The sequence below is a fragment of the Anabas testudineus genome, chromosome 16, assembly GCF_900324465.2.
Source record: "Anabas testudineus chromosome 16, fAnaTes1.2, whole genome shotgun sequence".
NCBI classification, from domain to species: domain Eukaryota; kingdom Metazoa; phylum Chordata; class Actinopteri; order Anabantiformes; family Anabantidae; genus Anabas; species Anabas testudineus.
In genome coordinates this window covers 19874519-19889399 of record NC_046625.1, presented here as the reverse complement: position 1 = coordinate 19889399, position 14881 = coordinate 19874519, and the positions used below count along the sequence as shown (strand labels likewise).

General features: G+C 40.1%; 1 protein-coding gene across 2 annotated transcripts; it reads right to left on the bottom strand.

The window, feature by feature from the left end:
- Window positions 1-3458: 3458 nt before the first annotated feature.
- On the bottom strand, window positions 3459-14522 carry fbxl4 (F-box and leucine-rich repeat protein 4). Of its 2 annotated transcripts, none has more exons than XM_026371486.1 (9): window positions 14418-14522; window positions 12879-13514; window positions 10724-11060; window positions 8309-8553; window positions 7872-8085; window positions 6359-6430; window positions 5069-5193; window positions 4474-4661; window positions 3459-3622 (listed from the first exon to the last, which is right to left on the bottom strand). In XM_026371486.1, the coding sequence occupies exons 2-9, from the start codon at window positions 13373-13375 to the stop codon at window positions 3459-3461; spliced, it is 1842 nt and encodes a 613-aa protein (XP_026227271.1). In that variant the 5' UTR covers window positions 13376-13514; window positions 14418-14522. The 2 variants fall into 2 exon arrangements, with proteins under 2 accessions (XP_026227271.1, XP_026227272.1); XM_026371487.1 differs by having other exon boundaries at window positions 14188-14515.
- Window positions 14523-14881: the final 359 nt, after the last annotated feature.

Here is a 14881-nt window from a genome sequence, read left to right as displayed (position 1 = left end):
ATCACACATTCAGACCGGGAGAATGCATATTCATTACACAAAAGCCGAGTGGTCTGAGGAACTCAAGGTGGCGAGCACCTTGGAATACGAGAAAGTGATGAAACAAACTGCTTCATTAGTCAGACGGTGACCATCTGAGGATGGTGTTCATTTTTTAAATATTCTGCCTTTCACAAATAAATGCTGTTGATGTTAGTTGCTGTACACATTGTCAGTGTTTTCCTTGTGCTGCTATAGTCATTTGAGAAGCAATTATCTTAAAATATATTAGAAATGACTGTGTGGATTTCGGTGAGGTAAACATGAAGTAGTTTATGCATGCTCTCCTCGGCTTCCAGTCAATCAGCTATAATAAACTTACTCTCGGCTTCAACCACCCAATTTCCATTCAGGGAAGTAATATTTGCATCATCTGAATGGGAGGTCTTGTGTACACACGGTACAGTGTCATTCTTTTAGCACAGTCATCGTGTTTAAAACACAGCTCCTACCAAATACAAATAAAAAAAATATCAGCTCCAACAGAAGTGCATGTTTTGGGGACAGTGCAGCATTTTAGACTTTTCAATTAAACCTATGATCAGATTGATATCCGTTGGATTTTATCCTGTAGCGGTCAGGTCTTCAGCTTAACGTAGCACAGAGAAGCAGGGAAACCACCATAGTGAGCATCATTAATAATTCTGAGGCCAAATCCTTTCAAATTTCCCTCACTATACAGTATTTATTATTATTTTTGATGAGTTATATATTTTTTCTTACACATTACCAAATGTCTGGATATTAATTTAGTTTGACAAATATGCATCTAACAGCAACTTTTTAAAATTTTTATTTTTACTAGAGCTCTTCACATTGTGCCTTGAAACCCAACAGCTAGGCGAACTGCTTAAAAAATGTTTCCAGTGTTTACATCTTAATCCAGCATGCCTTCAATAAACATTATGCAACATGTAAAAAACAGCTCTGGACTTGCTAGAAAGCATATTTAGTCAGTTTCTCCTTGCTTTCATTCGTTTAAAGAGTTACTGATATTCTCTGTGCTATGTAAGAGGCGTGACCTGAATGTAGTGAAGCAGAAATCATTCTTCACGTTTGAGTTTGGGTGATAAAACTAAACACTTTTATTTCCTGACTTTTATATTACTGTTCATATATGTATAAGGAAAATTACTTTAAATAGAATTTTTAATTACACACTAAAGTAAAAATAAATATTATTTTGCATAATAATAACATGGCTGATATACAGTATATGGCATATAAACTGGTCACGTATAGTAGTGAGACTAATGACCAGGTTTGTGTGCATTACTTTGGTTGAAGGGCATAAAAGCGAATGACTTCACTACAATCTGTACCACACGGACATCACGCCACATTCAAACAGGAGTATAAGGCACAAATATTGACTAATAGCATGTGCTTAAAATAAAAAAACTTCAACCTCAAAAAAGAAATGCTATTCAAGCATTTCCGCCACACTGCATCTGTGGCTTTAAATATTACAAAAATTAAATAATTAGGAACAGCAACATATTTTTCACCAGCATACAATTACTGCAACATTCAACATTCAACAATATGCAAGAGTTCTGCCTCAGTTACTTCAGTGCTAATAATTATTTGTGTTATTTGAGTGTCATTTAACAGCAACACCAATAGGTAACCTCAAAGCTGACTCAGTCTGGTGTCACTCAGTAAAGATGTCTTGTGCTGGTTTCTATAGTAAAATATAAATAATAAAAAAAAATTAAACAAGATTGAATATATAACCCCTGAGTTTCAGGAAAATACTGAAGTCAAATAGATTATTTACACTTTTCATTGTCATTTTAACACACTACCCTCGACTTACTTCACAGTACTCCTCCCATCAATGGATCGTTTGGTGGGTAAGTGCACACCATAATTAGGCGGCTCTAGTCAAAGTAGTGACGTACTGTACAGTTCATGTGAGTGACCACAGGAAAATCATGCAACAGCGCGAAAGCGAGATGGAACTGGTGACATTTAAACAAATCTAAGCTGTGGACACTGAAACTGTCACATCCACATTCTCAAATCACTAACATGATGAATGACCTGTAGACCTATATATGCACAAGTATAAACAGATCTATGTAACATCGGCCTGGCTGCCAGAAAAACCTGACCTGGACTTTTGCTTTACTTGGGCCAGATAAGGTGTTTCCAAGTATCTCACATACCTAAGAGCTTAGTTTAACATTAAGCTTCTAACATAAGGTGTCTTTCATGCCTGTCTCTAGAAAAGATCTTTTTTTGTTTTTATACACCCATCGGTAAATTATGGAGAAACTTTTACAGCAGCACTTTTATTATGATTAATATCATTTCTATAAATGCTATGAGAGGTTTTTGCTCACTGGTTGAAGCTTCTCCAATATGAGGGTTTCCTTTCCTTGTGTTAAACAACTGCACATTGTGGTTCTTATGGTTACCGGCTGTTAACTGTTAATTCTCAAAGCTTTGTTTTGTATGAGTCAGTCTGTCTGTTGTTGATTTGATGCCTTGGGTGTTTTCCTACTCCTGCATTTATAGCGTATGTGTAAATTAAAGCAAATGTAGTTCCAATTTGCTGACAGGTTCTCACGTACAGTATGTTTTTGATGAGAGCATGTTGCCAGTGAATCTCAGGTGCAAGGACAGTTGATGGCAAGTTTCTTTTCAACGTGAGATCCTAGTGATTCTGCACTCGGCTTGCTGCAACGCAAATTACCTTGTGACACTTGCATTGACACTGTCCACGCTGCACTGTGCAACAACATCAAGTATGATTTCCTAGAATTAAATCAAACTGGCTTGATGTTGAGAGATGTCATAATGACCCTTATTCAAAAAAACATACAAACAAAAAAACATGATAGCTGCATATTTTGACAAGGCACTGACCAAGGCCCTGATGTTTAAATATGTTACCAGCTAACATGAGTTACCACTGCAGCTTTCCAACTGTTTCCAGTAAGGGTTTGTTTTTCCTTTTTTTTCTTTGTCTTGTCTTGTTATTGTCCTAACAAGATATTCAAAGGAGCATTTTTCAGAACTTTTGCTTTTTGTCTTGCATCCAGTACCAAGGCATATTCCTTAGACTTGTGTTGCTTGGGAATACTTAATCTGTGATTCAAATTCCAGGAAGATGCAGCAGCTTTACTGCAACAATCCTGATTTTAAGTACCCCCCAAAAAATAACAACAAAAACAATCTCAGGTTCTATAATCCTCTAACTAGGAGTCTGAAGTTGTTTGCGTTGAGCCAGCTAATCCAAAGAACGTCTTCACCTAGTCCCACTGCTTTATTTACTGAGAGCTGAAAGTAGATTTCATCTGCAGATGCAGGCATCCTCCAGCATCTAACCTGGTACTTTTCCACCCTGGGGCAGTGTTTGCTGATGATGCTCATACTTCCTCTGGAAAGTAAGAAATAAGATGACACTGGGATCACTGTGTGAAGCTCTTCTTGATGGCCACATTGGGGAAAAGGCCACAGAGCTCTTGGACCACCCGCATGTCTATCTGGGAGCAGAAGGAGACGTCCAGGAGGTGAAGTTGAGGACATGACTGGAGGAGTTTCTTCAGCGAGGCAGGACTCACTAACCGTGTACCTGTCCATTAGATAGGTCACAACAGAGACGAAAAGATATAAGACAAAAATGTATCACAAGCTCAAAAATACAAATGAGAAAAGCAAGAAAATGAAAAAATAAAGAGCATCTTTACATTTTAAGTCAATTATTTTGTGCAGTCATCCAACAATATCAACAATATTTACAACCATTTCTTATAACTGAGCAAAATGACATAATTTACTTTGTGCATTACTTCAACCAGAACACAGACCAATCCAACTACTGTAGCACAATGGTAATAGCCAAAGCACTACTGACATATTACCATACTGTAGCCAGGCTGAATAACACTCATCATGTCACTGTGCTGTCAAGCTCATCAACTTATGCAACGGGAACCGCAGTCACTGCGGTGGTGAGCTGCTGCAACTTAGCTTACTGAGCTATATTTTATTCAAATCAATATTAAGCAGATTATCTGAGTTTCTGTTTGCAGTTAAATTCTAAGTTTTTGGAAATTCTCAAACGCAAATTTGGGATTGGGCTAGCCACAGGCCAATCAAGTCTACAGGGATGATTCAAGTACAGTACAATCATGCTAAATAACAAATAAATGCAGTCACTTACAACATATGTGTGTTTATCACAGATTTGTACAGAACTTACATGTTTCCAAAGCTAAATAATGATTGAGTGATATCAGATGAATAAGCAATGATCCCATTCTACTTCGACTGAATGTTTGCACATGCAGTTTTAGGACACAATAAGGATATATGATACGAAAAAGAACCATATACCTAAACGTTAAAGATACAGAGACATGGCCATCACTAACAACAAAATGACTGTAAAGATGCCCACATCTGTGTGAGATGGGTGCTTACCCAGTATGTCGAGATGTTGCAGTGAGGGGCAGCTGGCAGCCAGCTCCTCTATGTCTGAGTCACAGACGGTGCGGTTGGCAGTGAGGAAGAGTTTGTGCAGGCGCGGCAGGCTGCGGGCGAGGTGCTGGAAACATCCGGTGCTGCTCTGCAGTGTGGGACACCAGCCCAGGTCCAACTCCTCCAGCATTCTGAATGACCACAGAACAGACAGAGAAACTGGGGTGACTCAGTCCACAAATTCACACATTCACTAGAAACAAACAAGCTCCGCTATGACTCTGTGGTCTGTGAGATTGAGCCGTTTGTGATTATAATGGTGGTAACTGTGAAGGCAATCAGAAGGCTAATAATAAAAACTCTAGTTTAACAATCATAAAGTCAGGTAATCATTGAAAATATTTTAGTAGTATAGTATTTACAGGCATCTAAACTACATTTACAATTCAGAGGGAGACATATCCTTACAGTAGCACAAAGTAGCAACAAGACACTTGTGTTCCTGAGTGAATGTTGATGCAGTTGAATTCAATCATATTTATTTCGCTCAGTGAGTGCAAATGCTCTTTAAACCATTACATCTGTTGGCACTATTTACCTGCAGCCTGAGACAAGCTCGGCCAGGCCTCGATCTGTCAGGTTTCTGCAGCGCCACAGGTCCAGTGAGCAGAGTGAGCGACAGCGAGCAGCCATCATACTGGCCACAACATCATAGTCCTCAATCTGCAGGAGAGACAGCCAGCAATTAACATTTATTTACTCTCTGTCCAGCGTGTGCAGTTTTCACAGGGCAAATGGCTGTTTGAAGCCTTTAACCCTCAGAAAATGCATCTCTACACCAACCTGGTCTCAAAAGAGGGGGCCATATAAAACAGGGCTACCAATTCTTACATTCATGACACAGGATACAGTATTTATCATTTTAAAAACCACTACTGAGTGGTGTAGCCCACTAAAACAATTTGATTCAGAGTACATGCTCTTTAAATAGGTATGATTTATGTGCTAGCAACATGATAAAGAGGTAGAGGAGATCTGTAATCTATTCCTCAGCTACTGTAAATACCATAAGACACCTTTCCTATGTGTGTGTCAGTCATGGAATTTAATATTTGGCCTTTAGGACATGACACAGGGCTGAGAAAATGATGCGGTGAGCAATGAAGTAATCAATAGTAACTTCACTGTAACTGTCTGCCTTGTGTATTTGGAACAAACTTTTGAAATGTATTCAAAATAAAAAGCTGATTAATTGTATCGGCTGGTTTGAGGCATGTAACCTAAGTACTGACACAGAACACCTTCATCAGAAAAAAAAGAAAGAAAAAGTCTTTCAAGAAGTGATTTGTGTTTGTGAGGTTGTTATTGTTCTTTGGTGTCAGGTAATGTTGGCCATATTTCATCCTTTCATCCAAAGATGAAAGCAAAGAAATGCAATTTAACAGCCAGTGGTGGCACCTTACCGACTGAAATGGCAGCATGCAGAACATTTCTCAGTTAGCAGTGGGTGGATATTAAAACTTCAGCTGATGGAGTCACTATCATTTTATGTATTTCTATTGCCAAGTGTTGCATAACTTTGTTTGTAATGATGACACTTATGTCTTAAGAAAGAGCACAACAGGAAACTGTGATGAAATTGTGGATTTCCTTTCACCTATTCCCATTTGCTACATGTTCACCCATCTCACACACTGTATGTACGCCGTACCACAGTGGACACACCGAGCAAAACAAAATTAAACAGGAAATTGTTTTTTTACAGCTTCATTATTTTTGTGTATTTATTCATCCAGTGTCCTTAAGTTGTGGATAATTCTGTATATTATCTATCTGATGTTTTTTATTGTTTGTGTGTGTGTTTCTGTGTTTGTATGTACATTCTTACCCTTACACAGCTCCCTAGGTTGAGGTGCTTCAGCTCTATGCAGAAAGTCAGGATGCTCAGAATTGCTGTTTGCTGCAGAGGCAACAAGGAGCAAGAAAAGACAGATGCATTTTATTACCCTTATCATAGTATTATAGAATACCTTATCGATGTTGTCAGGTTATATTTAAGAACTTACAGCATAATAAAAATGGTGTGTTGGAACCAAATGTTCAACAATAAATTAAAGCCCTGATATCTGAGTGTAAATCTAAGAGCTGTAAAATAACAATATATGTTTATATAACAGAAACAGGTCAAGTCAAGTGATTTCCTGTCTTTTGTCAGTTGCCCCCTGGCAACACTGACACTACACATGTATTTAAAGGAATTTAATATTGCAGACATGATATTTGTTACATCTCCTCACAGAGTAAGCACAGTGAGGACAGAGACCTCTCCAGTGGCACTGCTGCTAGGATGGAGATATGGGAATTCAATGCTGCAACTGCCAACACATGTATCTCAGTGGCAGGTAAATGTGTCAGACATGAAAGTGTAAGCCCCTTGCATGTGTGTGTGTATGTGCGAGTGCGCGCGTGTGTCACTGTATGTACTCAAGTCTGTCTCTGGCATCTTTATAAACACCTTTCTCGGGCGAGCTAGCCATTTAATTAGAGCAGTGACAGGGTAATGACAGCTGAGACGTCAAGGCCTCAAACAGGCACACAGCTCGCTCTGTCTTCCTGGGTATAAACAACCTGCAGCATGCTGCCTGGCTCCACCGCAGAAACTCTACACTGCCTCGTGCCCACAACGCTGTTTCGAAACACGGCAAACATGGGAGAAATGCTGAGGTGTTACACCTAAACACAAGTCGTTTTACAGACAGGTCTGAACCTGAACAAATGCAGTACGTGTCTTTGAGACCGCTGATTTCAAAGTTGACTCAGTTCATCTTCAAAGACAACAACATTGAATTATCTTCAGCCAATGTGAACAGTGAGATGAGAAGTTTGTGGAGATCAGTCCCACATCATGACAGAGCTTCTGAAAGTTTTACTAAAACTAACTATAAGTCTATTTTAAAATAATGAAGTTACTGGAAGTATTCGGTCATTTCTATAATCGCTTTCTGACACTCACTAATCATTCTGTGCAAGGAATGTGACACATTTTAAATTTGACACATTTAGTACAGTCATTAAGCTGCATCACTGAGCAGCTTTATGGTTAGACAAAACACCAAGACACTCCTAAAACATTTTTAGACTTCCCTTTTTTCTCTTCATCATTCAGTTTTCATTAGTGCTTAAATAAGATGCTGTTTCACGAACTTCTCCTTTTGTGAATTACAATCTAGTAAAACTTCTTCAGAGTCAGACTATCATTTCAAAATGATCATTCTGCCCAAAATAAAGGCATGTTTCTATATAGTAACTAAACAACCTATATAATCATATTACAATCAGGGAATCATTTTGATTTTCACAGTTGAAAGTTCCAGATACACTGTTGACCATGTCTACTGTACCTCTATCTTTGTCCGGTAGAGCACAAGCCTGCGGAGGCGGGTTAGTTTGGAGATGTGAATGAAGGCCTGCGGGTGGAGACGGTCGCAGGAGGATAGGTTGAGCTCCTGCAGCCCTGGACATGTCTGGGAGATGACTTCAAGACAGGCCTCATTCAGGAAATGGCAGCATGACAGTTCCAAACAGACCAGGCTGAGACCACAAGCCTTCATGAAACTGGGGAGGGAGATGCAGAGATATGAGTCAAAAGAGCAAAAGAACACAGAAAATAAATTAATTCTATATTGGCAACATCCTAACCCTCCTATCCTGATGTCAGGATCTTTTATATTTATATTTATATAAAATTGCCCTTTGTTTCCCTCCCACTAGACAAATGCTTAGGATTGTGTGTATGTGCTAGTTTCCCAAGGTCATTTGTGGTTGCTGACTGCCTGACCTGCTGAAGCCGCTCTGGGTGAGAGCCCCGCGGTTGCCGGTCCAAGACAGGTTGAGCCGCTGGAGAAGGGTGCAGCGGCTCTGCAGGTGTCCCAAAGAGGCGTCACTCAACCGGGCCCAATAGGGCTGCAGACTCAGCTGGGTGTACTGCAGAGGGTCGCAGCAGTGCTGGTACAGCAGCTTACAGCTCTGGGCCAGACGGCAGAGGTCTGGCAGGGTCAGGTGGCTCAGTATCAGCTGGATGAGCTGTTGATGGAAGACGGGGAGCGGGGTTAAAAGAGACGAGGAGAAAGAAAAGGGTAAGATATGAAGGAGACGGGAAAGGCAACAAAAACAAAGACGAACAACAAAACATAAATGTGTTAGACTTGATAGGAGAACATGGTGGAAAGAAAAGCAAAATATAGAACATGACAGAGTGGAGTAGAACCGAGCAGAGAACAGACAATAACAGAGTAGAGAATGCTAATTGCATCCCCTCCATCAGGAAGAGCTAAATAGTGGTTATCTGGGACACAAAGCACTGATAGTAGGTTCAGTGGCGAGGTGAGGCAGCTTGTTTAGCAGCGTGTTTGTGTGCCTCTTAAAGAGAAACAATGACTTCTCATGTGAGTGTGTGTTGCAGTGAATTAACAATACGCAGTGTTCAGGCCGGTATCAGCTGACAGATAATAGCTATATTGTATTTCTGAAACAAACACATGGCGGTTGCGAAGACTGCTGCTAATGGCAGCGGTTTGGAGGGGAGATAAGGGAACAAATGTGAAGAGCACTGCCGGTGTTTTGAAGCTCACCTAAGACAACATGATACATCTGCATGGCATGAAAATGACTTTGTGTCCGTGAGCGCATACAAGATCAAGTGTCAGAATAGGTCCAAGCCACATTGTTGGTGTTGAATACTGGTGGAATATTAGTGCACATATGGAGTCAGGGGCACATATGAGTTTAGAGCCAACTGTTGTTAATGACCTTAGAGTTTCTTTTAACTTAACATCATAATAAGTGCTCAATTCATTCAATTATGATTACAGAATGTCCAAGTAATCTTGTGGTGACAAAATTGTCTTGTAATATGTGACAACATAGAGCAACAAAACAGATTATTCTATTTCGTGTTCATTTTAATGGCCAAACCGTCAGTGAGCTACACCACTCAGTAGTGGTTTTTAAAATAAAAATAAAAATGATAAATACTGTATCCTGTGTCATGAATGTGAGGATTGGCAGCTCTGTTTTTATGGCCCCTTCTTATGAGATTTACTGAGATTGATGAAAGATTCCTTCTAATTAATAGAACAGTAGTGTTCTATTTATGTGTCCCTGTTTTGTTTGTTCTTGCTCATGACCATGCACGCAGGTGACCTGATGCATATTTCTCTAAGCGATTTCACACCATTCCATTCATCTTCAAGTGGCAGTAATATGCCAAAAAAAAAAATGTAGCAATGTCTGTAATCTAGTAAACATGAATGTAAACACTAACGCGTTTAAAATGAGCTTTGCATACATTTTATATGAAAGAACGCTGCCAAAAAAAACCAAAAAAACAAGTCAGTTAAACCTCAGGGATATCAACTTCTCCAAATAAGAAGCAGAAGTGAATGTCAGTTTCACTTTGGTGCAAATGAAAATGACAACAGCGGCATTGATGAGGCAAAAGCAAGACAACTGCCAACAAGAGAATGGTTTTGCATATGATGGCCATAGCCAAATGCTCCTTCTCCACCGATTCCTCTCATGTTTGGCGCTCTGGTAGTGTCCCTCTGGTAGTGTCCTTGTCACTATACTGGTAGCATGAAGCAGTACCCGTAGCTCAGGAGTGCATTTACGATTTCACAATCATACCTGCAGTTGCCAGAAGGTTTGCTGTGACTCCCAGCATAGTCTCAAGAGCATGGAAGAGATACTGCCCATTACAGCAAGAAAGCTGGACAGGGCCATAGAAGGGCAGTATCTGCTCCTTTGAGGACCAAGAGGAGCACTGCAAGAGCTCTTTAGAATGAATGAATCCCCCAGGCTACTGGTGTGTATGTTTCTGATCAAACCATCAGAAACAGACTTCACGAGAGCATGAGGGCCCAGTGTCCTCTAGTATGACCTGTGCTCACAGCACATGTGACAGGCATGAAAGCTCCTATGGCGACGTCGTGGTGATCGTTTTGCTGCCTGTAACATCAGTAAGCAAAGCTGGTTTGTGGTGGGTCAGTGTTGGTCTGGGGAGGCATATTCTCTATGTCACAGCCAACGGTACCCTGACTGCACTAGGCTACCAGAATGAAATCCTCAGAGCAACTGCCAGACCATCTGCTGGTACATGCCATGTATATGCATATGTATGTCTAGGAAAAAAAACAGATTTCTATACTTCCACTCAGCTCTGAATCATTTACTGTAATGATTAGTCTGTTATCACCTCATATGGCAGTTTGTCAAAGTATCCATTTCCTGTCCTCTGGTGTTTGCCGTCTCCGCCTTGCCTGAAAGGACCTCCCAAATCAGACAGCTCCTCCTCGCTGTCACTGAGGTCACTAATGTCGATGACAGGCATCTTATAAAGGGCCAGCATAGGCCTCTCTTTTACTCCGCGCAGGATAACAGCGTCCAGCTCAGTGTAGTAGTCCAACAGAGAGCTGTTGACCTCCAGACGTAGCAGGTTGGTGGGGAAGCTGATATGCTTAATGTTAGGAGAAAACTGTCGTGCCTGAGGTGTCAACACCTTGGTAGGGTCCCCTGACCAAAGCACCTCCCACCTGGACAAGAGAAACACACACAACACAACAGTTGGACTGTAATGTCACAACAACATTCTTTCAGTTTAGTTCAAGTAGAGTTTATGTACTTAGTTGACATAAACCTGGAATGAAGGGTGAGTTAACCTGGAAAAAAAATATTTGTATCAAGCTTGATATCCTCGAGACTAATATTTTTCCTGGTCCTCAAAATTAGCCCATAACACAGGTAATTTGCTCACATGTATTAGACCTATGTTATTCCCATAATTCAGCAGTAGCACTACAACGCCTTATGGTGCCTTACTGTGTAACACCTGACCACACAGATAATCCATTGAGACTACATACCCTGACTTTTGTCTCTCAACATTTTTTTTTTGCCTGACCAAAAAAACAGCAATGATGGTGGCAATAAACTACTAAGAGGACATGTATACACACACAAGTATTTATACTTGATATACAAGTTTTAGGAGAACAAACTACAAAGGCATGTAGTCACATTTTAATCATTTATTTCATGCTGTATAATAATAATAAAAAAAAAGCTATAGTAAAATCATCTTTCTTTTTACTTATATTTGGAAAAACCTCCAAGCCAAAAAGATACTGCAAAATATTGTTACTAGTAATTATAAATATATTATATTATACAGATGTGGACGAAATTATTGGCACCCTTCCCTTAAAAAAACTGCAAAGGTCACTGATATAACTTGAAACTGACAATAATAACAAATAAACATTTACTAAAAATGAACTTATAAAAATCAGACATTGCTTTTGAGAACCACAGTCACATCACAGTCCACTTTTGCTCAAACAGTGACTGATGGTGTGGCCAATGCTGATGTACCTTTGAACTTGGATTTAACCTTTAATGTCTCTGAAAGTTCTTCTGGGCTCTTTGATTACTATTCGTATTATCTGTCTCGTCAACTTGTCATCCACTGTCCTTCTGCAGCCACGTCCAGGGAGGTTGGTTACAGTCCTGTGGACCTTAAACCTCCGAATAATATGTGCAACTGTAGTCACAGGAACATCAAGCTGCATGCTAAACATGTTTCTCTATCTTTTTTTTCTATCCTCCTGAGACAACTCTGTCCTTAGTTTCCTGTGGTCCATGTTGAGTGTGGTACACACCATGATACCAAACAGCACAGAGGCCACTTTTCACCCTTTAAATAGACAGACTGACTGATTACAACTCACTGAAGACACCTGTGATGCTAATTGCAGGACACACTTTAGTTTAACATGTCCCTATGGTCAAATTATTTAACATCTTTTCAAGGGGTACCATCATTTGTGTCCAGGCCACTTTCATCAGTTTGTTTTTTAAAAAACTGTGTTGAGTTGTTGAACCACAACTCTAAAGCAACGTCTAATTTTCATGAGTTATTTTCTTGTAATTTTTTTATGTATTATTACTTTTATCAGTTATTTCAGTAACCTTTGTGGATTTCTCTTTCTTTAAGGGAAGGGTGCCAATAATTTTGTCCACGTCTGTGTTATTATAATATAATTGCTCTCATTGTACACATACATACATTTTGGTTAATGATCAACAAGACAACACATCAAATGATCCTTAGAAGCTAAACTGAAATTGGTCAATTTATTTTCTTTGCAAACTAGAGTGAACCCAAAAAGCTTTTCTACAACTGCAACATCATGTTAAGTTGAAGGTATCAAAATAGCGCAGTATCTCACAGTTTTATTTGATGATGATTGCTAACTCTCCTAACTATTGATTTTTTAATAAAATGAGAGCAGCACTAAACTAACAATGACTCACTTAGAATAAACCATGACAGGACAGACGACTGTTGTTACCTGACATCAGTAGGTGGGCTCTGGGAGAACGGGTTGTGAGAGCAGGCCAGAATCTGAACTATAGCTCCAGGGTAATAGGTTTCAAGTACTTCTACTGCTGTAGGGTAGACAGGTTCCTCAAAGCCCAGCTCAATATAATCCTGACTGTAGAAGCCTTTAGGTGTGCGGCGAAAAGGTGGCGGGGCACTGGCACACTTTTCCCACCATGTCCCATAAGATCTGAATACAGCTGTCTGCGTGAAGTCCCCTGAGCTGGGGTAGACATTCGGTACCCCGGCCAGGTTCCACATGGTATAGGACATACTATTCTCGCTGCCATAGTGGGAGCTAAAATCTAGAACTTCTTTGGCATACTGCTCCACTTCCACGCTGACCGGTAGCACCGCCCGCTGGCCCGATTCCACTGCCCGTCGACTGGTCAGGGCCTCACCCCTAGTCCCACTCCTGGAGCGTCGCCGCAGACAGATATAATAAAACATGCTCAAGAGGGTTAACATAGGGAACTTTGGGGCTGACAGGGGCCGTAGGGAGAAACAGTGGCTAGAGGGAGGAAGAGCCTCCACCTACGGGAAGCACAGTGGCTCAAGAGCAGAGGGTGTACAAAGAGTAGGGTTGAGGCCCAGCTGCATGCATGACCTGTAGGTTAGGCAGAGACAAACATATACAACAATGAGAACAGCAAGACAGCAGGTTTAAGACAGCACAGAGTCCTGCTTGGTCCTGATATAAACAAAAAAACATTTAAATGCTTTAAATACTTATCTATTTTAAAAAAAAAACTAGCTTAGAAGCACACATTAGTGTCAAGTAAACACAGGAGCTTTCTACGAATACATCCTGCAGGTGCATCACAACAAGATACACGACTAAAAATGCTAAAGTTCATCAGCTTCAAATTAAAAGGACCACTGTTTGCCAAATGTCAATATACAAAATTGTAACTGATATCATCCCAAATTGACTCCCAGGTTTAGTTTTAGTATAACTAAGCGTATTATAAGCACTGATCATAAGCATAAGTTGTAATCTTGTAGCTACACACAGGACAGCACATAAGTTAGTCAGTATTAAGTTGGCTTTATGACAATGCTAGAAATGGCAACACTTTTCAGATTTAGCTAGGCTGTCTTGAAAACTAACACCTCTTCTCTGGCTTTTTCTGGAAACACATACAGCTGAGTTACCATAAAACCCAACTTTAAAGACATTTAGCTACACATTTAAAACGCCGGTGGGTTAACATGAATATAAGCTAACGTTAACACGAAAAAGGCAGTTGCTTTGTGAAGATCACAGTCCAATAACATACTTGTTTTTCTTTAAACCACCGTTAGTTTTAAGAGTAAACAGCCCCCCTCTCCCCAGTTTGGCTCAGGTTAGTGTTGCTGTAGGTAATGCTAATGTTAAACAGCTAGTGTTAGCTGCCGTTAGCTAGCTAGCATTTAACTAGTTAGACAAAATGATCCATCAAACCACTGTTGTTCGCTTCCTTAGCTAGCTTTGCCACACTAAAGAGGACGAAACATAAATTAAATGTACGGTAAGCGTAGGTCGATATGTCCATTCATAAGAAGCAATCCTCTTCTTCCTTCTACCAGGATATTTCAACAGCCAAACCACATTCCTGTTTACCATGTGATGCCTTCAGGGACAGTGGGACAATGCTAAATGCACTGGACGCATATGATAAACAATAGAGCAAAGGCTGTATATGGTATAAATATGGTATAGATTTGAAAAGAAAGCGGGGAATGTCCTCTGTAATACAAGATTTGTGAAAGGTAAAAATATAAAAGGCAAGAAAAAACAGCGTGTGTGGTGTCACTATAGGAGGATAAAAACCGTTGCATTCTGTGAAAGGGCATCTTCTCTAAACTCTATCGGCTTACGTGCAAATATGTAAATTATGGCTGAAGAACTTCAAGGTATGTGTATATGCAAACTCTAAGACATGTGAAATTGGAAAAAGTTCCACAGGACTTTAAAAGCCCCATCAGTTCCGT

Bases quoted from the DNA above. Each gene is read 5' to 3' on its own strand.
- fbxl4 (XM_026371486.1), bottom strand. From the start codon at position 13,375: ATGTTAACCCTCTTGAGCATGTTTTATTATATCTGTCTGCGGCGACGC. The intron at 11,061-12,878 runs GTAACAACAGTC...TCTCTTGTCCAG, and splicing joins AGCCCACCTACTGATGTCAG to GTGGGAGGTGCTTTGGTCAG. The intron at 8,554-10,723 runs GTGATAACAGAC...TTCCATCAACAG, and splicing joins TTGACAAACTGCCATATGAG to CTCATCCAGCTGATACTGAG.